Genomic DNA, 25,278 nt, shown 5'->3' with positions numbered 1-25,278 from the left:
ACCAAATACCGTTGAATCTATCTTAAAAATACATATAGGGGCACCTGGCTGGCTCAGTCAGTAGAGCATGTGACTTTTGATACCCTTGTTATGAGTTCAAGCCTCACATTGGGTGTAGAGATTATACCTAAAACAAAATCTTAACAAAAAAATACACACAGAATCCAGCCTTTTCTCACCATCTCTGCTACTACTGTCGTGGTCTGAGCCACTATATAATCTTTTACCTGGATTGTTGAAGTGACTTTAGACCTCATCTCCTTTCTTTCAACTGGATCTTTTACAACCTATTCATAACACAGCAGCCACGGTGAACCTTTTAACATAGCAAGCCATGTTCCTACTCAAAACTAATGTCAAGAGTTACTACTTTTCCCTTCCTTCACTTGGCTCCAGCCACAATGGTCTCTTCACCAGAATTCACTTCTACTTCAGGACTTTTGTACACTTGCCATTCTCTGCCTGGAATGCTTTCCTCCAGAGTTCCCTATATGGCTCACACTCTCCACTTCCTCAGATGTCATCTTCACTCTGATGTCATCTTCTCATTAAGGTCTTTCCTGACCACCCTGTTTGAAATGATATCCCCATACCCAGTCTCTGGCACTCCTAGTTACCCTTTTCTTGATTTATTTTAACCATGCTTACCACTACCTGAAAGCTATATATCCTGAAAGATATATATATATATATATATATATATATATATATATATATATATATATAATTTTTTTTTTTAAGAGCTCATGACACAGAACTCTTTAGGTACCAAGAGAAGTAAATAAACAGACTTTACTTCTCATCTCTGTACTATTTTGACAATTATGTCCCTATAACTGTTCTTTTTATTATTAATGATGGCTCCCATTCATTGCCTACTCCTTTTGTATCACCTGACACTGTGGTTTGTACACATGATCTTGTTTAACCCTCACATTATTCTTCTGGGGAAGGTATCTTTTTTTTTTTTTTTTTTTTTAATTCCCATTTCTTAGGTCTCTACTTCCTCATCATTGGTTCTGATGTTACCAATAGAAAGGGATGGCAGCAACATGAGGCAACCCTTGAATTCCTTACCACCACTGTCCACATCATCTTTAACGTAGTAGTATCAGCTCTCTCTCTCTTTCTCTCTCTCTCAAATAAATAAATAAATAAAGTCTTTTTTAAAAGGCAGGGGCATGTGCTTGGGTGGCTCAGTCAGTTAAGGATCTGCCTTTGGCTCAGGTCATGATCTCAGGGTCCTGGGATCCTGCATCGCATCGGGCTCCCTGCTCAGCAGGGAGTCTGCTTCTCCCTCTCCCTCTGCCCCTCCCTCCACTCGTGCTCTCTCTCAAATAAATAAATAACATATTTTTAAAAAAGACATAGTAGTGTCAGGATGCCTTCCCTTAATCCTTTCCTCATGTCAACCTAATTAGAGAGGACCTGTGGCTCTTTCAATTCAGGGTGATCATTTGGAAGGGAGAATTCTTAAGTCCATGTTTCAAACTTATTACTTGTGAAATCTTAATCAAATTCCCCAAATTCTTATACCCATTTTCCTAAGCAGTAGGAAAGATGTGAATTTACTCCTGTTATTATTTATCAGAGAGGTATAAATCACAGAGATGAACTCTCAGAAGGAAAGCTGTACCGGTATTGGCAACAGTAAACTCACCAACAGTGATGTCTTGTTTTTCTCACCCACTAGTCTGACCCTGTCTTTGTCCCCTTTGTGCCCCCTGCAGTTGGAACAAAGCTTGGTGAATAGTGAGCACAGAATTAAGAACACTGAATGAAGGGCAGATATATAAAGTCAGGATATCCGAGCAAACATACCACATACTCTGCTCTAGGATAAACTCCCTTGGCAGTTTTCTCTTTAACCCTCCTGTTCACAGTCAGATGAAATTTGCCAGATTCGATTCCACACCGCACCCTGCTCACCCCCCACCCCCAACTTCCTTCTTAAAAATACGCTCACGGTTGAGGCTTTAGTGCTGGAATCCAGAGGAAAATGACTTATTTTAAAATGCAGTAAAAACACCGCATTCCTTTGGCACAGGATGAAGACCAGCTCAGCTCTTCAGCCGTGGATCATTGTCTATTGTTCTCCAAACAGTAAACCACTATTTCACACCAGAGATTGTGTGGGCTGCAGTTCTATCCGAGCCCTGGGCTTCTCATGAATATGGAGTGAAGGGCTCTGACCCAGAAAGTGGAAGGTAATCTCAAAAAAGAAAAAAAAAAAAAAAAAAGGACAGGTAGGAAGAAAATTAAGCTTTATGTAATTCTACACTCTTGAAATCTGCAGGTTCTGAGCAGGGTAAGATGGGGTCTCGGAAATGTGGAGGCTGCCTAAGTGGTCTGCTGATTCCTCTTGCACTTTGGAGCATAATTGTCAATATATTATTATATTTTCCAAATGGGCAAACTTCCTATGCGTCCAGCAATAAACTCACCAACTACGTGTGGTATTTTGAAGGAATCTGTTTCTCAGGTGTCATGGTAAGTGTGACTTTGGAGACTTGGGGCTGTAGGAGGGGCTGTTCTTACTAAGCATTTTCTTATTCCTAGCAGAAGTAATGCATGGTGGAAGGATCACTGGACTTGGACTAATCCTGGGTTTGGGATTTAGAGGATGGGTCGGGGTGGAGGGGCAGGTAGTCAGTGAGGACTTGGGAGGGTGGCTTTGTCTTTGGTAAGCTGCCCACATATGTCGCTTCAGCAATGCAGGAAATTAGTCTGAACGAAATTAGTCTGTGGGACACTGGCCTGTCGAAATATTATGTCCTCATGAACCCTGTGTGTTGGTTTAAGCTGTTTAATGTTCAGTGGTATTGCCCTTTTTTTAGAATAGTTTCTACCTGGACTCACAGTTTATCTAGATTGGAGAGGTATCAAGACCATGTGGAAAAAGCAGAGATTTGGAGATTCAGACAAATTTACATTCAAATATAAGTTCTGTCGTTTGTGCCATGAGACCTTGAGCAAGTTACTCAGTGCCTCAGTGTCCTCATTTGAAAAATGGGAGTAATGGCATTTACTTTCTAGGGTAACTGTGGGGATTCAATAAAATCTCATGAAGGAAGTGCCTAGGACAGAGGTTGATGTGTAGTAGGTAGCCAGTGAATATTGTAATTATAAATACTTGTTGAAGAATGAACCATATTATCATTAAATAGTCTGATATTATGCCTCCCATATTGGGGGGTGTTTTTGAAAAAGAAATCAAATTATTTACCGTAAGAATCTATGAATGTTTTCCTGATGGCTTTGTGCTCTTTAAAAACAAACCGATAGTAAATCATGTTGGCAACTCAGAGGAAAAACACTTTTCCTGATCATATCATTTCTAAAAACAGCACATTGTTCACTGTAAGCTTACTATACCACCAAAGACATAAAAAATGCATTATAATTTATCTCTACATCTTCGTGGGCTCCTAAGTATTATAAAATTTGAATAACTATGATGAAAAGCAGTTTTCATTTAGTTACTATTTTGCATATTAACTTAGTCAACTTTAAAGTATTGATACCCAATGCTATTAAAGTTGCTGTGTGATAGGTACATAATGAATGTTTGGTGCTCGTACCATAAGTGAATGCAAATCTTTTGGAGAAGATTTTGATATGCTCTATTAAGATCCATGAAAATGCCTATGTCTTTGACTCAGTAATCCTAAATCTGAGAATTTATTCTGAGGAAATAATCCATAATAAGGAAAGAGATGGATGCATAGTTATTTATGACAGCACTATTTAGAATAGTAAGTAATTATAGGAGCACCGTAGCATAGAACTGGCCAAATATATTGTGGTATATTCACTTCCCATGGTGATGAAAACTATAATGGTGAAGCTGTAATTATGTGGAAAATAAATATTTTGTGTTTAGCAAAAGAAAAAAAGATAAAAAAAAGATACAAAAAACTTGAATAAATGACAATCGTACCATGTAAAATATACATAGGTGGTAAAACACCGGGAGTAAATACAGAAAAACATGTGAGGATGGTGGGATTTGGGGTAATGTTCCTCCATTATATTTGAGCCCTGTATTCCAATTCTAATTTTATAATGGAAAAAGAAAGCAGTTTCTCTTTCAACACGAGCAGTGCCTGTGTTTGTTTCTCTTTTGACACAGGATTCTAGGCTCTAGATCTAATTATTTCTACTAATATTGTCACAAAGCCAATTACTGTACCTGGCTGTGCCTTCTGTCATTGTTTCCCTCAATATGCAGCTGTAATAAATAGAAGAATTGCAAGGCATTAGTGAGATTAAGCCAGAATCTACTAAAATCTGTGATAACTAACAGTGTTGAAAGGAGGAGAGTATAGGACTCTTTTATTAATATTCTGTGTAAAAGAGAAAAGAACCTGTTCTCCATCTTCCACTGTTAAGGAATTCTTCAAAAACATTACTGTTATCACATCAAATCTTTTTAGGAGGAAGAAGAGGAATTTAGATAAATAAGTAAATAGACAAATGAAAGCTGAAGGAATTTGGAAAGTGGAAATATTGACTACACATAGTAAAAGAACGATGAACTCAGCTTCAAGATTCAGTCCTCAACATCAGGAGTAAAGGACAGGTGGAGAATTTGTTAGAAGCAATTCACAGTCCATATCTGCCCAAACGAGGACCTACAACAGTAAAGAAATCTATGTTCTTTCCAGAACCTGAGCCCTTCCCTAAGATACCAAAGAAGGGAAATAGGATACATTGAATTCTCCTAGTCCGTTAGCTTAACAGAGACAAAGAACCCTTGAAAATTTGAACCTGCGATGATCTGAATGCTTGGGGAAATCAAACTGACCTTACTTTGAATGAAGACATGTGGTTTCAGATTAACCATCCCTCTCGCCTGCATTCCCAAAGGGCAGTAAATGGAGAGAGGCTGGCAAATGGCAAAGTCTGGTGAATGATTTTCCTTTGGCCTCCGCAACTGAAGCCAGTGAGAAATGCAGATTTGCTGCCCTGGGGTGGTATTCCCATGTCCATACCATTTACTGCTTAATCATTAGCTTTTGATGACTGATAAGCATGATGATAAGAGCTCACATTTATCAATCACTTACTATAAATCAAGCACTGTGTTCAAAATTGTGTATATATTACCTCCTAACAACCCACCAAGGTGAGTCCTCAAACACCATTTTCTAGGGAAGGACCCTCAAGTTCATGCAGCTAGAAACTGGCAGAGCTGGGATTTGAACCCAGGTCCACTTGACCCCACTCCTGCTCTGAATCACTGTGCTCTGATTATGACTAGTATTCCATTTTTGATATTTCCTCTCTTCCCTACCACAGATGCTTATAGTAGCAGCAGTTCTTCTTGTACTGGAGAATGATAGCAACTATAAATGTTGCCAGAGTGAAAACTGCAGCAAAAAATACATGGTAAGAGCAATAGTACTTTGAGGATGCTTGAGTGGGCTCTGGCTCTCTTTCCTCTCGCTCAGAAACATGAAAATACTGACACTATTGTCCACTTTCCACCATCCTTTCAACGCAGAGCCCAAGAATTTACTAAAAAAAAAAAAAAAATCTTTCATTTTGTTTACTGTCTTTCCTCCACCTTTGTCCCTGCTGATGCTTTTCCAGAAGTTCAGGATTTAAAGATACATGAGTTTAGAAAATAACACTACCTTTTCCTAACGACGTGTCTGTGAACTTATTTTTTCCCCTTTTCAACTTGATTGAGGGCTAATTTACATGCAACAAATGGCATCCATCCCAATTATACAATTCCATGAGTTTTGACAGCCAAATAACCCATGAAACCATCATCACAATCAAGACACAGAACATTTCCGTCACTCCCAAAAGATTAATCTTTGATCTGCTTTATGTCATTATAGATTAGCTTATATTCTATGTAGATAGAACCATGCAGTATTTCTCTTTTGTATCTGGCTTCCTTCACTCAGCATAGTGATTAGATTTCTCCATGTGTTGGGTACATGTGATGCACATTTTTTTTTTTTAACTGGGACTTGAAAAATAATTTAAATAGAATCAAGAGAGAACAATACAACCATATTCTCTAAGCCTGTGCTCAGCAGGCAGGTGTTGGGCTCCCACATTTCTATCATTATCCTTCTCCTCAGGGTCATCATCTTTTAATCATTTTCATATAGCACTTCATAGTTTTTTCACACTTACCCAGTGAATTGCATCATTGTTATTCACACTTTATGTGAGTTACCTGTGGCTCAGAGAGAACACGTGACATATTAACTAAAAAGAACTTTCCTGGAGGCCTGGTAGGCATATCTTGCAGCAGTGGTTGCCTACCATTGGCTGCACATTGCAAACATCTGAGAGCTTGGAGTTGGAATCCCACCCCAGACACCCTGACCTAGCTGGTCCAAGGGCCAAATTTTAATGTGCAGCCAAGATAGCATGTCCAGCTTTCTTTGACAGATGAGTTAAATTAGCCGCTAAATTTGGAACTGTGCTCCTGGTGGAGGAGATTTGAAAAATTGAAAAAAATCTGTGCATGCGCATGTGCATTGTGTGCATCTGCCTTTTCTTAACCAATTGACTCAGACATCCCCTGGTAGTTGCTGGTATTATACTTATGGAAAAGCTTCAAAATTGCCTAGGTGAAGCAATAAATTCTGGCAAACATTAACCTATGATTCTCAGGGAATCTCTAGAAATCAAATGTATGTGCCATTAAGTTCATAATAAAAATAAATGTGTTCGATTTGCCTTGACTCACTCTCAGCACCTCCAGTACAAATGGGTGCTGTAAACAGTGTGGAGTCTGGACAGGGTTTTTTTTTTTTTTAATTTATTTTTTATTGGTGTTCAGTTTACTAACATACAGAATAACTCCCAGTGCCCGTCACCCATTCACTCCCACCCCCGCCCTCCTCCCCTTCTACCACCCCTAGTTCGTTTCCCAGAGTTAGCAGTCTTTACGTTCTGTCTCCCTTTCTGATATTTCCCACACATTTCTTCCCCCTTCCCTTATATTCCCTTTCACTATTATTTATATTCCCCAAATGAATGAGAACATATAATGTTTGTCCTTCTCCGACTGGCTTACTTCACTCAGCATAATACCCTCCAGTTCCATCCACGTTGAAGCAAATGGTGGGTATTTGTCATTTCTAATAGCTGAGTAATATTCCATTGTATACATAGACCACATCTTCTTTATCCATTCATCTTTCATTGGACACCGAGACAGGGTTTTATAATCAATTCGAATGAGATGACAGGCATCTGTATGGAAAGAACAGGAGGAAGGGAAAGGGGATTCCCCGCAGGGCTCTTTCACGGTCTTTAGAATAGGGGTCCCAGTATATATGCTCCCAGGAGCTAAAGATCTAACGAAAATGAAAGAAGTGAGCCTGGTAGGCATTAGAGCAAAATTTCTGTTTAAGGAGGAGAGGGAGCTGCTACACCAGTCCAGCCAATTGTTGTCACGACAAAACTGGATAGTGTTTCTCAGTTTTCAATAGAGTAGAAAGATGGAGCTTTAGGTACAACTTCTCAATTATAACATGTTGGCAATTAACTCATTTAAATTAAATAAAGCACATCTTGAAAGCTAAATGTGAGTCTGCCCTGGTTTGGAACTGCTGAAGCTCTGCAATGAAAATTGAGATCATCCAAGATTCACTATACAAAAGAGAAGAGGTTTTCCCCAAAAGTTTCCTTTTTCCCTTAACCAAAAGACCTTTAAGACTTTTAAGATTTGTATCTGCCCTTGACACATCTCCATAACTCATACCTTTTTCTTTTTTCTTTCTATCTTTCTTTCTTTTCTTTTCTTTTTCTTTTTTTTCTTTTTTGGCCAAAACGCATGCCTTTTTTTCTTGTCTACAGAGTTGTTCCCTTATTATTTCTAGTAGTTTTACTTTCTTTTCTTTAGGAGTTTGAATTACATATACTAATTAGAATTCTTAAGTCTTAGAAACTTTAATTTCTAGTGAAAACTACAAAGTTAGCAACTGTGGAATGTTATAGATATCCGCATCCTGTTAGTTGGCAAATTCATTAATATGCTATTTCATAATTTCTAAAGCATACATTTCCTCATAGTACATTTTTTCAGTGTGGTGCAAGACATATTTACTAAGAGACCCAAATATCTTTAGTTCCTCTTTAATAGACAAAAGTGGGTGAGCTTATGTTCACCAATGTTTCAGCAATTTATTTTATTTGGAAATGACCCGTACACTCAATGAATTACCATCATTTAACTTCACTTTGCATAATTTGTATAACTTTAAGGTTTCAAGTTAGCAAAAAGATTTTGGGAGGTATTTTAAAATAAACATATTTTGCAAAACCCAATGATTGTTGAAAAATTCACTTAAAAACTTTTTAGCACATGTGCATTTAACTCACTTGGTCTTAACAACTCTGTTTAGGTCACTCATGACAGTAGACAAAGTTAGCCATTATTTTAAGTTATTTTTCTTGTTGACAAATTTTGTGACATATATATTGGATAAGCATTAAACGTCACAGAAACAAAGCACCCAAAAAGTTAAACATACTTTTTCTCAACAGCTGTGCATGACATACATTCAGCAATTTATTTTTACAATATGCTTTGTTTTTAGGTTGAATTTATAGATTTATTTTCTTAAACATCTAGTAGAGATAATATGTTTGTTTGACTAGCAATCCTAGGTAGAAAAAAATTGCACGACTACATTATGCTTAAGGCTGACAACTCTCAAGATACACTTGTTGGGTTTTTTCCTAACAGTTTTTAAGAGACTATCCCAAAGACTGTTCCAGATCTTATGAACTTAAAAAATTGTTTTGGATTAGTTTCTGTATTTCTGAGAGTTTTAAGGATACTTAGTTTATATGAGCACTCATTTATCTCTATGTCAATTAGAATAGAACTCTTTTGAGAGATTTTTATAAATTATTTTGGCAATACCATCTAGAGGTAGAAAAATATCACATGTCTGTAGCATGTACATACAGACATAAATAGAGAGACAGACACAGAGATCTTACAGCCTTTGTTTTTTAATTTTAGCCATGTATCAGGTACACTGACAGAAAACTCACTAGTTTGTAAGAGTCCAGATCATGTTTCTGGCAGATAGAACAAATTTTGGCTACCCACTCAGATGGCTAAAGCTTTTTACCTATAGTTGCGGAGAAGACTTTTAAGATTTGTATCTGCCCTTAACATGGAATCTTATGAAGGTTGTGGACTAGATTTTGGTGAGGGAGTTTTTATAGCAGTTTGTTTTTTTAAAAGACTCCCCCACCCCTGGTATTTTTTCCCCCTTTGGTTCCAGGCAGTTCAGGGTTGTGTTTTAATTATCTCCTAGAATGTTTACATTTCTAAGACATGGGAAGAGTCACATCTAGGGGGATAAGAGGGTGTAGGTTTCCTTTTAGAAGGAATTTTGGGGCATATATGTCTATTATCTAGAGATCTAGAATAATTACTATTTAAATTTTTTCTGAAGCGCAGGGCAGTTCTGTTTCCTACATCCTGATCTATTGCAGCATTTACAAACATTTTGAGACGAATAGGGAAGCTTGGGGATTGGTAAAGGATAGGTAGGTGAACTTTGAATTGCTTTTACTGCCACATTTCTAGTTCGCATAAAGACTAGATTTGTTAATTGAACACCAATAAAAAATAAATTAAAAAAAAAAAGACAAGGACAGTTGTTTTTTAATTCCTCAAAGAATTGGGTCACAGCTTGGATGATCTTACCCTACCCATCCAACCACATTATCTTTGATTTGCTTTATATTAGGGAGAAGATTTCCAACTAAGATGGAAGTCAGAAAATTTCTATGTTCTAGATTTACAATGGTGTATCTTTGTAATGTTCTCATAATCATTTCACAAAACCTTCCACATGTTTTCTTTTCCTCTGAGTTCAGAGTTCTATTTTAGCTTAGGAGAGAAGGCCTTATTTTAAAAGTTTCTGTCAAGATCTGAATATCAACCTTCAATTTGGCCCACTTCTGACCATAGAGCTCATTTAAAAAATTGTTTCAAATATTTGAATTAAAAGTAAACCTATCGGGGATCCCTGGGTGGTGCAGCGGTTTGGCGCCTGCCTTTGGCCCAGGGCGCCATCCTGGAGACCAGGGATCGAATCCCACGTCGGGCTCCCGGTGCATGGAGCCTGCTTCTCCCTCTGCCTGTGTCTCTGCCTCTCTCTCTCTCTCTCTCTCTATGTGACTATCATAAATAAATAAATAAAAATTTTAAAAAATAAAAAAATAAATAAAAGTAAACCTATCAAGTGACTTGAAACCAAAACCAAAACTTAACCATGGGTGCAAGAGATGTCCCCAAAGAGGATGCACAAGATGCAGCCCTCCCAAGATCCAGAGCCATTCCCAAAGGTACCAAAAGAAAGACTTAGACAACTCTTCCTGAAAGCAGGCAACGGTTGGTAGGATGCTAGCCACAAAGTGGGGTGCAGCCCAAATCTCTGTACAGTGTATTTTTGGAGGCCCATAACCTGACACTCGGCTGCCTCTAAGAACAGACACTTGGCAGGCAAAATGCCGAGCCAAGTTCTCCAAACACAAATAGAGACAGAGGAAAGCAGATAGCTGTCCCTGAGAGAGAAAGGATCAATAACCAATGGATAACTCGAAATCAAATTTTAACCAGAGTCACAATCCAAAGAACTAATTCTTACAAATATTTTTGTCCTGCCCAGCTGAATCCGAAAAGGAAGACTCTTACCACTTTCCCTTGACCAGTGCCCCCGCCCCCCCAGGCAGTGGTCCCAGAAACTGACATGGTACAAATTCTTCTGAGGCTTTTGTCAGAGATCCAGGATCTCTAACTGTAGCTCCTGGACCAAGCAAGGTGTCCCCAGCCAATGGTGTCCCAGATTGGGTGCCAGAAACTGTTAGGGAGAAAAAGTTTTACTCAACCCTCCTAGGTTCTCCGGCTCAGTCTGAAAATTAAACTGACAAAGGCAGATTAGCAAGAGAAAGGGGTATACATTTTATTGAATTTTTACGTATACAGGGGGGCCTTCATGGGAGAATGAAGACCTGAAGAAGTGACCAGAGTAGCAAGAAACAACAAAGAATTTGTAAAGAATCGGTGAGAGTGAAGGGTTTGGGCTAGGGGTAGTAAAGAAGAAGTAACTAGAAAGAGAAGGTTTAGTTTAATGAAGTTTGTTTATACAGATTTCTTGGCCCCAAATCCCCTGTCTCTGCTGATAAGAATGTTTTCCTTCCTCCTTATACAGAGAGGGTACCTTGCACATGGGAGTTTTATGACCTGTTTCAAAGAAGAAGGGTGAAGGGGTTGGGAGGGGCCAGAGAGACCATCCTGCTTCTGTCATTTTCTCAAACTCCTTCAGTTTAAGATATTCAGTATGCTAAGGTGCCATATTTCAGGAATGACCTGAACCCCATTAATTTCTTGCTTGCTTTTCATTCCTCTGTGGACTCTCATTTTCTGCTGAAATCCTGTGGGTTGTTATCCCTGCAAAACAATTCTCAGCGAAGTAAAGGCACTTGGAATAATAGGTAATATTGTGATTATATTTAGACTTTTAAAATAATTTGTACATCCATTGTGTCCTTTAAATTTTGAAACATCCCTGTTATGTAGGTACTATAAACATCTACATCATTTGCAGTTTATAGAAAATGCTACTGTAACTCAGAGAGATTCGTTCTCCTGCTTTATTTTGAGGCTCAATTGTGCAATGGTATCCACTCACTAGACTGTAATTTGTATATATACACAAACATACACATTGTGCTATGGTTGCCGGTTTCACCAAATGAAGAAATTCTCCATTGATCTTTCCAGTGATCTGCTTAAGAGCACATTTGGTAAACAAGGAGCTCAATCTTTTCAAAACATCCTTCTTCCTTTTTGGAAAATGTCATTGGTGATTAGGTAAATTTTCTTTGGTAAGCATAACAAGCAGTAATCTACTATTAAAAAAAAAAGTAGCTGTGTCTCTAGTCCCTTGATAGGTCAAAATTCTATTAAAATCAATATGAGAAATATAATTAGAAAGATTTTTAAATCATATATGAAGATGCCAATGAAATAATATCAAATAGGAAAAAAAGCAGAATTGTTCTTTTCTTCTTAGTGATCTTAAAATATATTTTTCTGATTTCCAGTAATGAGCATGTATTAATGCTATAATCAGTAAAATAAATGTTAAATTATTAAAGAGATATATAATTTGAGATGACTTTTGTCCCCCAGATCACAGGTTTGTTGTTCTGTTTTTCTGGTCTCAATTTTTGAATTTATTATCAACCAACCTGGCTGTTCTACTCTCACTTGAAAGCAAGATTTCTAAAATTAGATTAAATTGTCTCCCAGACCAAACTACCCTTCTTGGCATCCCTATTACTGGCCTTTTCGCTCAAGTCCCAAACTCTGGAATTTTTTTTTTCAATCCATCTCCAGCTACTTATTTCCTCCCCAGCGTCTTTCCCTCCAGGGCACGTCTTTGTCACCGCAGTTTGAAGTTGTTTCCACATGGAATCCTTATTTTGGGCTCTCTCACTCTGGCTGGATGCCATTGCTGCCAGAGCCAGCTTTCAAAATTATATATTGGTTCATGTCACTTCCTTGCTCAAAAACCAAGTATATGGCTTCTTGGAAAAACAGTTATTCTAGTTCTTTATAAATTCAAAATGAGCTTGGTACATTCTGTGCCAGGAAGCAAAGAGGTGTTCAAAGGATGATAGGGATGTCTCAAAGGACACAGGATGACTTGACAGGATGTTCCTATTGGCCATATTTGGACCAAATGAGCATCTAAAAAATAATAACAGTTGTGAATTATAACACATTGAATTAGAAAATCCATGAGTCCACAATGAGAGAGAAAGAGAGAGATGGGAAATGGAAGTTCTTCTGTGTAGAAAAGCAATAATTTATAAATGTAGAAGAAATAATGGGATGAAATAAGCAGCATCCTGCAACCAGTCATTGTGATAACTGGTAATCAGTGGATATGAGGATCATCAGTGGGTGGTAAAATCCATCAGTTGAAATGTTTTGGGGGGATAGGACATGACACAGCCTCAAAGTGTTACCTCACAAATTATTTACTAATTGCAAACTTGAAAATGTACGTTTATAGATCTGAAGGACACCACCTTAACCAAGAGATCAAAAGCATCACCAAGGCAGCGAGAGCCTCCTAATGTACTCATGCCCAGCGGGTGTTTTTGTTAAAATGTTTAACCCAAGTCCAGTTGTAAGGAAACAATCAGAAAAGCCCAGATTGGTGGGACGTTCTATAAGACAATGCGCTGGGATTCTCCAAAAACAAATTAATGTTCTAAAAAACAAAAAGCTGGTAAGACTAATGTAGATTAAAGGAAACTAAAGAGATGTAACCCTGTACAAAAAAGTTAAAAAAAAAAATTTGCAAGATAATAGAATATCTTTTTGAGGGGAGATGTGTGCTGATGTGTTTAGGAGTGAGATATCACAGTTTCTACAACCTGCTTTCAGGTGGTTCAGCAGCAAAAATGTGTCAGTAAATAATATAGGTGCATGAATATATACATATATATAGAAAGAGTGAGAGAGCAAAAATGATAAAGTATCTCTCATAGAAGGTGTGTCTGGATATAGAGTATACAGAGCTACATTGGCTATACATTCAATTTTTTGGTTAATTTGGAAAAAATTTAATGAAAGGCTATGGGGGGTGGGTGGGAAGCTACTTTCCCTGAAGGATGAAATCTACTCTCCTTGATCCAGCATTCAAAGCCACCTTCTGCCTGAATATTCCAAGTCACACTCACTTTGCATGTAAGTCACTTGAGGACTGCGTCGTGTCCGACCACCCCATTTCCCCAGCATTTACAAACACGTCAATCTGGTCCTCATAAGCTTTTCTCTAATGCTCTGTAGGAACCCTCCCCCATGTCACATGAACCTACTTACCCTTACTACTCTTTGTACTGTTCTGCCTGTGAGCATTGCTCATTCTCTCTACTCCAGGGAAAATGCCCTCCTCCCCATCAATCCCATCCTCACTTGAACATAAATATGGCTTAGTAGGCTAACACCTGATACCTCCACTCATATTCCTAAAGGGAAGGTATTCACATATCATCTTCAAGTGAGAAAAGCAAAGGTCATAGCTTATGATTCTTAGGGAACCCACCCTACCTAGAAAGAAACGTCTTCAGTACGTAAATATAGAGATTGGTCACGCTGCTTCACTGCATTAATGTGTGATCATTATTTTGATCATCGAAATTCCAGAAGAAAGGAAGAAATTTAGTAAGCTAACTAGTATCCTCTGTGGAATTCCAAACAAAAAGTTATTTTAAAAACTTACTTTAAGGATCAAGTGGGTTTGGATGAACTGTTTCTGTTTTTCTGTGGGCATTTACCCAGATTGCGTGCAGTAGGCTTGGATGAGTAGGGGGAGGTACCTAGTTGATCTTTTTTATCCACAATAGCCCTTTGTCTATTTTATGGCACTGACCTCTTCCACCTCCTCCTCCTCCTTCTTCTTTTTTTTCTTCTGACCTCCTTCTTCTTTGTTTAATTTAGACACTGCTGTCGATGATCTTTTCCGCCCTTGGAATTGCTTTCTCTGGATACTGTTTGGTCATATCTGCTCTGGGCCTCGTTCAGGGTCCATACTGCCGCACCCTCGATGGCTGGGAGTATGCCTTTGAAGGCACTTCAGGACGGTAAGGAATAGTGCTCCACAAGTCAAGGGGCTCAGAAAGCCAGAAAGCCTGGCTTCATGTTCATGCTCATGTTCCATGATCACTTTGGGATTCCGCGTGGGGATGTTGGTGCAGAATTTTCCTATTAGTTTAATGATACTCAGACCAATTTCTTCCTACATAGATCTCTATTTAGATGTATTTTTGTTTTTGTTTTTTGCCAGTCTTTTAATGTCATATGCATTCACTATTTTGAGGCTGATGTGGAGGTATCCAAATGAAAGGTGTATTTCTCCCAAACTTCAGAGCAAAGCTTTGTGGTTATTATGGTCTGGCAACTGCTGGAGCCTTGCACTTGAATGGTTCTAGCAACTCAGTCTTGTCATGTGGCCAATGCGGATGTACGGTCTGTTATAGATGGGAAGGGGCTTGGCTTGGAGAGAATCACAGTGCCCTTGGCTGGTGTTACCCACGCTATACTGTCAGGAACAACACGGAGATTAGAACCAGGCAGCGTGAGCAGCCAAGTGCAGAATGAGATCCAGGAACATGACCTGGTGCACGGATTTGTGGAGCAGCCAGGAGATAATCTGGTGTGTACTGAACAAGAGTGTAGGAAGGTAGACTTACTTAGAGGGGTGGTGGCTCAGTTAACCATCAAGCAACCCAATCCTGGATCAAGGAATACCCCTCTGGCATTGTATTTACCAGTACCTGGGTTATTAGCCTGCCAGTCCCTACAGAAACAGCTCTAGAGGTAGCAGGGCCCAGACAGAGCTACAGGAGAGCTCCCCTGAATCTCTCCCTGTCTTGTCCTATGCTCAGAATTCTAATGGTATAAATTGAGAGAGTATCTCTATCACACCCCAGAGAAGTCTAGTTTCTTCCCAGCTCCCTGTGACTGGCTCTACTTCAGGGCCCACGTCTATTCGAAGCCTTACGTGCTCACCTAGACCTGTATTGCAAAACTGCTTCTGTGCCCATAGCCACCTTCATCCTGAAGCTTCCACAAAGTACCATGTGCTGTGAGCAGAGCTTTCTCTCGACTCAGGAGAACCTAGAAAATAGCAGGCATTTCTGAGCACTCCTGTGGGACTTACGGGGCTCAGGAAAGGGGACTCTAATGAAGAAAGTCCCACAGGGTGCAAAAAATCATCATTTGGTGCCATCATCCCTGAACTTCCCTGACCCCAAAACCAAAGAGATTTCACTTTCAATACAAGAATCTCAGACTGCCTACATGCCTCTCCATTTCTCTTTAAAGTTGCCCCTGATATTTGTATTCATTTGCTTCCAGCTACATACAAATGTTTGGAGGTGAAACATTGGAAGCCACGAGGGGAAGTTAAGTCTCTGGTCTCTTAGAGAAGTTTCCAAGCCTTGGCAAATTCTGGGTAGAACAAGTTGGTGGGGGGCATTGTTTGTTTTGTTGTTTTTTTGTTTTTGTTTTTGTTTTTTTTTTTTTGAGAGTGAGAGAGTGAAAGCATGAGCAGAGGGGAGGAGGGACAGAGGGAGAGGGAGAAGCAGATTCCCTGCCGAACAGGGAGCCTGATGTGAGGCTCGATCCCAGGACCCCGGGATCATGACCTGAGCCAAAGGCAGACCTGGATGGAACAAGTTCTACAAATTAGGTAATCATTTGTACATTTATTCAACACTTCATTGAGCATCTACTATGTCCAGGCTTTGAATTAGGTGCTGGGGAATCAAAGATAAATTACACAGTGCCACTTCCCTCTAGGAGCTCACCCAGACCTTACAGAATGTTCTGCTGAGGTGGAGCTTTCGAGTGATGTTACCCTCGTAGCACAGGCCCTCAATGCACAGGCCAGCACATCGGGATTCAAGTCTTCTCCATCTGCTACTGACAAACTGTGACCTGAAACAGATATCCCCGAGCCCCTGTAAACTGGAGATAATTAGTTCTACCTCCCAGAATTGACAATTAAATGGGAGGAAAGCATAAATTAGATTTAATATATTCTTAAGACATGCCAGATTTTATGATTAATGTCACTACCATGTGTAATCTTTCATGCCACACGATGTCGTCCATCTGGCGGGTGGTTAGCAGGCTCAGCCCCTGGCATGGTGACTGGTGAGGATCCTGAATCAGTTCCATTCGACAAGCATTTGCTGATCCTTGCAATGTGCTAGGAATGGCCTTAGGTCTTAGGCCTGGCCATTGGGGGGTGCAAACATCACAGCAGGGCTCTCCAAGTCCACAGTTTAGTGAGGGAGTAGATATGGATGCAGATAAGACAGACTTACAATATAATGAAGTAAATGCTGTGATAGAACCGCACATGGAGGTTGTGGAGGGAGGGAGCGTCGGAAAAAGCACCTCCCTTCCTTCCAGATCCTGCTGGTGCACTTACTACCCCGTGGTTTACACGAAGAATAAATAGCACCACAGTCCAGGAGAAAAATCAACACCCTGCAAATCATCTTGCTTTAGAATGTTGGCCGATCTGTGCGGAGCAGGTAATGGGAACAGTCTAGAGGAAGGATCTTGAAGACATTAGCCTCCCTGGTGTCCGAGACTGAGTCCAGAGTATGAGGGTGTATGGAATGGGTCTAGGGAAATGGTAACAAGAAATTATATTTGTATCATGCTTTATAGGTTCCAAAGTATGTTACACTCCTCTCCCCAAATATTCGTAAAAACCCCAGGGTTCGATATGTTAAGCCCATCATCTGAATAAGACTCTAGGGGTCAGAGGTGTAAATAAAGCCTCTTGTCCAAGATCCTACAGATGCAGGAGTTCCATATGGAACTTGAGACATAAAGTTGAGACATAAACTTGAGACATAAAGGCCTTTATTTAGCAAATCAAGAAATTCTGAGTGCTTCTTCTTCTTCTTCCTTTTTTAAAAAACATTTTATGTATTTATTCATGAGAGAGACACAGAGAGAGAGAGGTAGAGAGAGAAGCAGGCTTGGGACTTGATCCCAGGACCTCAGGATCAGGACCTGAGCCAAATGCAGATGCTCAACCGCTGAGCCATCCTGGTGCTCCTCTCAGAGTGCTTCTGAGGGTCCTGGAGCATAGGCAGTGGGAAATAAAGAAAGGGAGGAAAGAGAGAACTAAAGGAAAGGAATAGGAGAGAAACAGCGGTGGGGGAGAAGGAAAAACAAAGAGGAGAGAGAAGTCGTGGCGGTGATGTTCCCCAAAATGCAGGATTCACCCTCTCCCACTACAGACACCAATGCTCCGGGCCACCTGTCCAGTAGCCAGCTTACCTTAGTTGCCAGCTCAAGAAAAAGCATGTTGCTATTGACAAGATATTAATAGCTCTACCCTACAAACAGGTTTGATTATTTTTGTTTGGAGAATTTTCTGAGGAGACCAGCTTTCCATTTTGATTCAGTTGGACAGAGTGTCACCCTTAGGAGAAAGTGCTGCTGGCCATGGCACACCTGGAAGCGGGCCCAAGTCCAGTCGCGTAGATTCAGTGTGGTTTTAAGATGATCTCGGGACTGGTTTAATTCTCACAATCCAGTGCTAAACTAGATTGTGAGACAAAATGCAATTTTTTTTGCATTCCCCACCTCATCACCTAAATCTTAACAGCAGTAGAGCAGCAGTGGTCTACACCAGAGGTCCTCACACTGTGGCCTCCAAACCAGCAGCAGCAGTAGCAACACTGGGAACTTAGAAATGCAAAATCTCAAGCCCCATCCAGACCTTCTGAATCGGAAACTCTTTTGGGGTGAGGTCTCTGCAATCTGCATTCTCACAAGCCCTCCAGATAATCGTTTTTGAGAGCCACCTTTCTAAAGGACTTTGGGACAGAGTGGAGGAATTTCTAGCAGCATTTCCCTTTGCTATTTTGCCACATGTGTGGTTTTTATATCTAGCACAAGCCCAGCCTTCTCTCTACAGCCCAGGCTTACTTCTGGACTTTTCGGGAATAAGCAATCTATAGTTTTCTTGGCATTGATATGTGCTGCCTTTTATTACTAGGGAACTCTTCAGTATGTGTCTTGCCTTCTAACGGAATTAAAATCATCTCTGAGGCAGGCACCATGTTTAAAATAAGTATAGCCCAATGCTACGCATACTATATACCCAATATATGTATCTGAATGATTTTTAAGTACTTTAATTCACATTTAATAATATTATGTATTTCAGTCAGATTTATTAATTTCCCAAACATACAAGCCTTCTTACTTGGACCAAGTATTTAGGCTTGGCCATCAGTCTTGTTGACTATATCTCTTCTCTCTCTCAGTTTCCTTACAGACTCCAGCAGATGGACTGAGTGCCTGGAACCTGCACATGTAGTGGAGTGGAACATCATTTTATTTTCCATTCTCATAGCTCTCAGTGGGCTTCAAGTAATCGTTTGCCTCATCAGAGTAGTCGCTCAGTTATCCAAGATACTGTGTGGAACCTATTCCGTCATCATCCAGGTAATAGATCACCAGTAGTACCTGTACTGCCTCCACTTTACCCCCCTGCCCAATGTTCAATGACTCTTGTTTAAAAGGTTTTTAGCCTCCTATCTTTTTATTCCATTCCTACTGCCTCAACTTTACTCAAGCTCTAATATCTTAATTGTTTCTTCTTCTTCTTCTTCTTCTTCTTCTTCTTCTTCTTCTTCTTCTTCTTCTTCTTCTTCTTCTTCTTCTTCCTTTTTAATATTCCAACGTGTCTGTTGGCTTGCCTACATGGATTGAGTCAATGGAATAATTATAAAATCTGCACTTGGTCCTGAAAGTGAAAATAGCACAAGTGTTTTGAATGAGCAACAGTTTAGTTTTGTATAGAAATAACCCAAAGTACAAAGTCTTACTATGCATTGAGAATTTCCCTGTTCATAAGATAACTGAAGGCTCACAACATTATCCCATTGGAATAATTTATCTTCTGAATGCTGCTATATTAACCTAATAAGCATTCTTTATATGGAATCATTAGTAATTGGTTTTAAAGTAGAGAAATATGTTTTTGTCCCTGCAAAACTGCTTCTGCTCCATGTGCTAAAATACTAATGTTAATTCAGTTATGGTTGAAATTGCTTGAACTATCCAGCAAGTCCAGAGTAAAGAAAAATCATGATTGAGTTATCTTGTGTCTTATTCAACAACAAATAATGTATAACCTCCTAGTAGTTTCAAGTAGATATTTTCCTAATTCATCATGTTTTGAATATGACTATAAATTTAAGTTGCTAAATGTAATCATGGATAATTAATCAAGCTTAATTTACTACTTTTACTCACTTTCTTTTTTCTTTTTTCATAGCCTGGAATCATTTGAATGAGGACAAGAATATTTTCCATTATCAAGATATACCATCTGTCTGTATCACATCTACTGTATAGACCTTAAGGCAATATTCAAATGATGGTGGTTTCTCCATTTGGTGCTTTTTTGCCTGTTTATACAATTACAGTCCCCCCTGGAAGTGCCAATTAGGCTACCCTTCCATTTAGATTTTTTTCTAAGCAATATATATCAGGATCTTCAGAAAGTCCATACTCCTTGGTCAAACAAATCCATTTTCAATAATCTATACTATGGAAATAAATGAGAAAAGAAGAAAAAACTTTATGTAAATACAAATAATACAATATTATTTACTATTCTAGAAAATTAGAAATACCCCAAAGTCTAATTTTAGGGGAAGGATTAAATCAAGAGTAGTACATTAGTTGTAATATTATGTAGCCATTACAAATTACGTTACGCAGTCATTACAAATTATATCCTAGACATTAAGAATACTGTTAAATGAAAAAGCAGATTACAAATTTATGTTTAGTGGTATAAACATAACCATATAAAACAAACATGAAATCTTCAAAGTTTAGGAGAAAAACTAAATCTAGAAGGATTTACAGAAAAATGTCAACTGTCATTGGTCTGGATCGTAGGTGACCTTTCCTGCTTTTCTCTATTTCCCAAGTTTTCTTTATCATGTTTTATAATTAAAACATATTTTAATACTCATATTTTTACTATTAAAATTTTTTGCTTTTATCCAACCTTTAAAGATATGTGCTTTTTCCCACCTTGAGTATCTGTAAACATCATAATACAACGCTTTAATCAGTGTTCAATAAGGAAAGTATTGAGATACATAAGATAAAAAAAAGTTTTATATAAATTTATATAATCTAACTGAGCCTTTAGCCTTATTTTGTCATTCCTAATGATGAGTGTGGTAGGCTACAAGAGGTAACCTTGAAATAAATGAGTAGTTGAGGACATGCTCAATGAGTTAAAGAAAGTGACCACTGATCAGTTGATATCTATGTCATAGGGAGTTATCACTACCTGTATGTATAGAAAAAAAGTTTTAGTGAAACATCTAGAAACTTTCTGTCTATACTCTATACTTACCATGACTTCCTTGAGAACAGCAACCATGTTATATATTTTCCCACCATCCATAGGACATAGCACAAAGTGGGCATAGTAGACATTCAATGTTGGATATTCATGCCAGGCCCGTCTGCTCTTCATGGCTACTCTGCTGAACGCCTGTCTCCATCATAGGCCCACTGGGCCATAACACTTCTGCCACTTGCCCATTGCTCTCCTCCATGAACACTGTCAACAATGCTCTGTCAACACCTGCTCTGTGTCAAAGTTGGGCAGCAGCCTGGGGGAAGAGGGGAAAATGCTTCTCTCCTTGATATCTGACCTGCCCACATCCTTCTTTAAGGGAAGCTGCACTGTTGGCAGCCCTTGCTGATATAAGTATCTTGAAAGCAAGCCATGTTGTCTCAGATCATCTCCATGCCCTGGACCCAGCTGAAAGAATTGGGATGGGCACCCAAGCCACGGGCAGCCTATTGTTGCTTATTAGCTCTGACTCAGCCAAGAGTGAAACACCATCGAAATAAGATTAGTGGTCATTGTTACTTGAGAATCTGAACTCAAGGAAGGCAGGAATGAAGCAACCAGTCAGTGCTGTCAGGAAAATAATTAAAGGATGAGAAAAGATGCCAACACACTCAACATACAGAGAGTATCTAACTTCACCAAGCCCATAAACTTGTCATATTCAGCACCCACTTCTTTTAGTTCTCCCAATCCCTCCTTAACCTTCTTGTAAACAGACTTCCGGCAGGTCAATCCCACCAGTTTGTCAGACACATTCAGACTGTCTCAGTCTTGTTTAGGTACAATATGGCACCATACCTTGAGTGGACCATGAGTAGAGGTCAGCTGAACCACTCCACCACAGAATTGGAAACATTGCCTAAGAACAGGGTTGCAGCCAAATGCAGTACAGCATATGTATCAGTAAATCAAATATTAACACAGCCACCCCAAATTTTGTATTTAAAGAGCACTTGCTAATGATGTGTTTTTAAGGGAAAAAGCTGGATACAAATATATGTGTGCAGCGTGAGCCCAAACTTTTAAATAACCATATAATTACATGTAGACATGCACAAACCTTCAGATACAGACAAAAAGGACTGAAGCAATACATGAATGTTAATAGTTAATAGTTATCCCCTAATGGTGGGATTATGACTTCTGTTTCTTTTCTCTATATTGTTCTATATTTTCAAATTTTCATTTGAAAATGTGTTACTTGAATAACGAGAAAAAATAAACCCCATTTAAACAGGAAGTATTCTCTCCTTTCTGTAAAATCTGTTTAAGGAGCTTAAAATAAAAAAACACTAAACATAAAGGTATGTGTGTGATAGCCCTTTTTCTTATTCTTATCATTTTCCCATTCTTAGACTAAATATTGCTAATTTTAATTGAGAATGAATTCTATTTTGTGCATTTATGTTTTTATATTTCCCATTTCTCTCTTATTTCCCTTGCTTCTATCTCATTGTAATTTTCCTAACTTCTTAAATTTAATGCCTAGTTTTTTAATTTTCAACATTTCTTTTTCTTAAAATAAGGATTTAAGACTATGCACTTTTTCTTTAAGTACTACTTTGGTTTCAACTCTTGAGTGTTGAAATGTATTTTCCCTATTATCTAGTTATAAAGTTTTCCACTTTCCTGTATGATTTATTTTTCCATCTGTGTGTTTTTATTTTTTTTTTAAAGATTTTATTTATTTATTCATGAGAGACAGAGAGAGAGAGGCAGAGCCATAGTAGGAGGGAGAAGCAGGCTCCCTGTGTGGAGCCTGATGAGGAACTTAGCCTGAGGATCATAACCTGAGCCAAAGGCAGACACCTAACCACTGAGCCACCCAGGTGTCCCCATCTATGTGTTTTTAAATATGCTTTAAAATTCCCAAATATGTGAGGTTTTTTTAAATTGATTTACAACTTAATTGTATTGTGACTATACAATATGGTCTCTATAATTCTGATACTTTGAACATTTTTAAAACATGTTTTATGGTTACTACTTGTAAATATTTTATGTACTTTAAAAGTATATATTTTTCCAAAAATTGGGTGCAAGATTCTATAATGTCCATTAGATGAAGTTGTTAATTTTGTCTTTTAGATCCTCAGCATTTTTCCTTACAATCTTAATTACATCAGGAAACAGTATTTGGCACATGAATGTGTGGCTCAGGTTGTGATCCCAGAGTGCTGGATGGAGTCCACATCAGGTTCCCTTCAGGGAGCCTGTTTCTCCCTCTGCCTGTGGCTCTCCTCTTTCTATGTGTCTCTCATGAATAAATAAACAAAATCTTAAAAAAAAAAAACCCAGGGTGACTAAAATCAGAACCCAGTGTAGTTGGGGCAGATTTGGGGTGGCAGAGGTAAGAGGCAGACAATGCTAGGCTAAGTACAGTGCAAGACAGATCTGCACTTCCTTTCATCTCATGCTTGAAGAGGGCTAACATAATAGCCATCAGAATCAGGTTTCTAAAACCTCAGTCTCTGCTCTCTCTATATATTTCCATCTCACTGAAAAGCCACAAGGAAAGAGGGTAATTCAAGGGTACTATTATGAAAACCCCAACTATTTATATTCAGAATGACTCCTACCAGTTCTGCTTCCTGCTTTGTGAGATGAAGCCAGGAATTAGGGACACGATTCCAGTCCCAGAGGAACTGGGATATCTAGTAGGAAACCAAGTCAAGAAGTCAAGCTTTAGTGTGTGTAATTGGGTAGGGCAGGACACACAAACCTGGCCACTAAAATCCTTCTACTAGATGTGATGCCTGGCTAGTCTGGTCAGAGGCAACCCCTGCCTGACACAAGGAATATAACCAATTCAAATTAAATGCTTTTTCTGCCTTAATATGAAAACATGTGTGCACACCCACATCTACTTTCACTCCTGCCCCAAATCACACTAAATTTATAATGAAGTTTTTTTTTTAAAGACATAAGCCAACAAATATACAGAGATTAGGAGAAGAGACAACAGCAATAAGATTGTGGAAGCTACAAAGCATAATGATAAAACATAAATGACAAAACCAACTCATGAAACATGAAAATCCGGAGCTCTGGAAGGGAGGGTGGGGAGCAGAGAGCCAGAGTAATTTACATGTCAGAATCTTCAAAAGATTCCCAAGTGGATAGCACCAGGGTACATGGAGAGCTAGGAGTAAAGAAGGACCACCGAAACAAGGATTGGGTGACTTCCTGATATCCCTTCTCTCTATGTTATTGGAAAGTGGCAGACATTTGAAAGTTTATTCCCTGGGAAGGGTAAAATAGAGGGTCTCTGAATTGGAGGGAACTAGATTCACCAAAGACATTGACACTGCACCAAAACCAGAGACATTAAGTGACTAGTACATTCTGAATGAGGAATACTGAGACACACCTGCTCCCAAGCCCTTTTAATCCACTCAGATCTCAGAATACTGGTAGCCAAAATTTTACCTTCCACATTGGAGCCTCTTATAGGAAGTCTGGCCAGTGCAAGAGGGAAAACTTACATACTGATTGTGGTAGGCTGAGTAATAACCCCCCAAAATGTACACGTCCTAATCCCAGGAGCCTGTGAATATGGACTTTGCCAGCATGATTAAATTAAGGATTTAATTTAATTTATTTTTAAAACATTTTTAAAAATATTTAAAAGATTTTATTTATTTATTCATGAGAGACACACAGAAAGAGAGAGGCAGAGACATAGGCAGAGGGAGAAGCAGGCTTCCGAAGGGAAATTCGATCCCAGGACCCTGGGATCACACCCTGAGCTGAAGGCAGATGCTCAACCACTGAGCTACCCAGGTGTCCCTAAATTAAGGTTTTTAAAATGAAGAGATTATTCAGGATTATCCAGGCAAATCCAATGTAATCACAAAGGTCGTTACAGGAGGAAGACAGGAATATCACTTTCAGAGAGAGAAGACAAGGACAGAAAGAGACATCAGACAGGAGAGAAGCTGCTACACTTCTGGCTTTGATGATGGAGGAAGGGGATCAATCAAGGAACACAGGCAGCCCGTGGAAGTGGAAAAGTCAAGGAACTGGATTTTCATCTAGAACCTCCAGAGGAACTCAGGCCTGCCAATGTCTTGATTTTAGTCCAGTGAAGCTGATTTTGGACTTCCACTCTTCAGAACTGTAAGATAAATGAGCTTGTGTGGTTTTCTGTCACTAAGTTTGTAGTTACTTGTCACCATAGCAATAGGAAACGAATATAATGACATTTGCAGTTCTTCAACAAATAGCTCACCCAGTTTACCCAACAGTGAAGTCCAGGATCAATAAGCCCTACGCA

The 25,278-nt window shown here is 39.0% G+C and overlaps 1 protein-coding gene across 2 annotated transcripts; it reads left to right on the top strand.

Moving 5' to 3' along the window:
- The first annotated feature begins 1,944 nt into the window (after nt 1-1,944).
- On the top strand, nt 1,945-22,305 carry TM4SF18 (transmembrane 4 L six family member 18). Of its 2 annotated transcripts, XM_038571185.1 has the most exons (6): nt 1,962-2,207; nt 2,297-2,490; nt 5,302-5,391; nt 14,519-14,661; nt 18,880-19,060; nt 19,896-22,305. In XM_038571185.1, exons 2-6 carry the CDS (start codon nt 2,314-2,316, stop codon nt 19,908-19,910), a joined length of 606 nt encoding a protein of 201 aa, XP_038427113.1. In that variant the 5' UTR covers nt 1,962-2,207; nt 2,297-2,313; the 3' UTR covers nt 19,911-22,305. The 2 variants fall into 2 exon arrangements, with proteins under 2 accessions (XP_038427114.1, XP_038427113.1); XM_038571186.1 differs by lacking the exon at nt 5,302-5,391 and having other exon boundaries at nt 1,945-2,207.
- Nucleotides 22,306-25,278: the final 2,973 nt, after the last annotated feature.

This window comes from Canis lupus, chromosome 23 (assembly GCF_011100685.1).
Source record: "Canis lupus familiaris isolate Mischka breed German Shepherd chromosome 23, alternate assembly UU_Cfam_GSD_1.0, whole genome shotgun sequence".
Classification (NCBI taxonomy): domain Eukaryota; kingdom Metazoa; phylum Chordata; class Mammalia; order Carnivora; family Canidae; genus Canis; species Canis lupus.
Note: the sequence above shows the minus strand (reverse complement) of the source record. Positions and strands in the feature narration are given on the sequence as shown.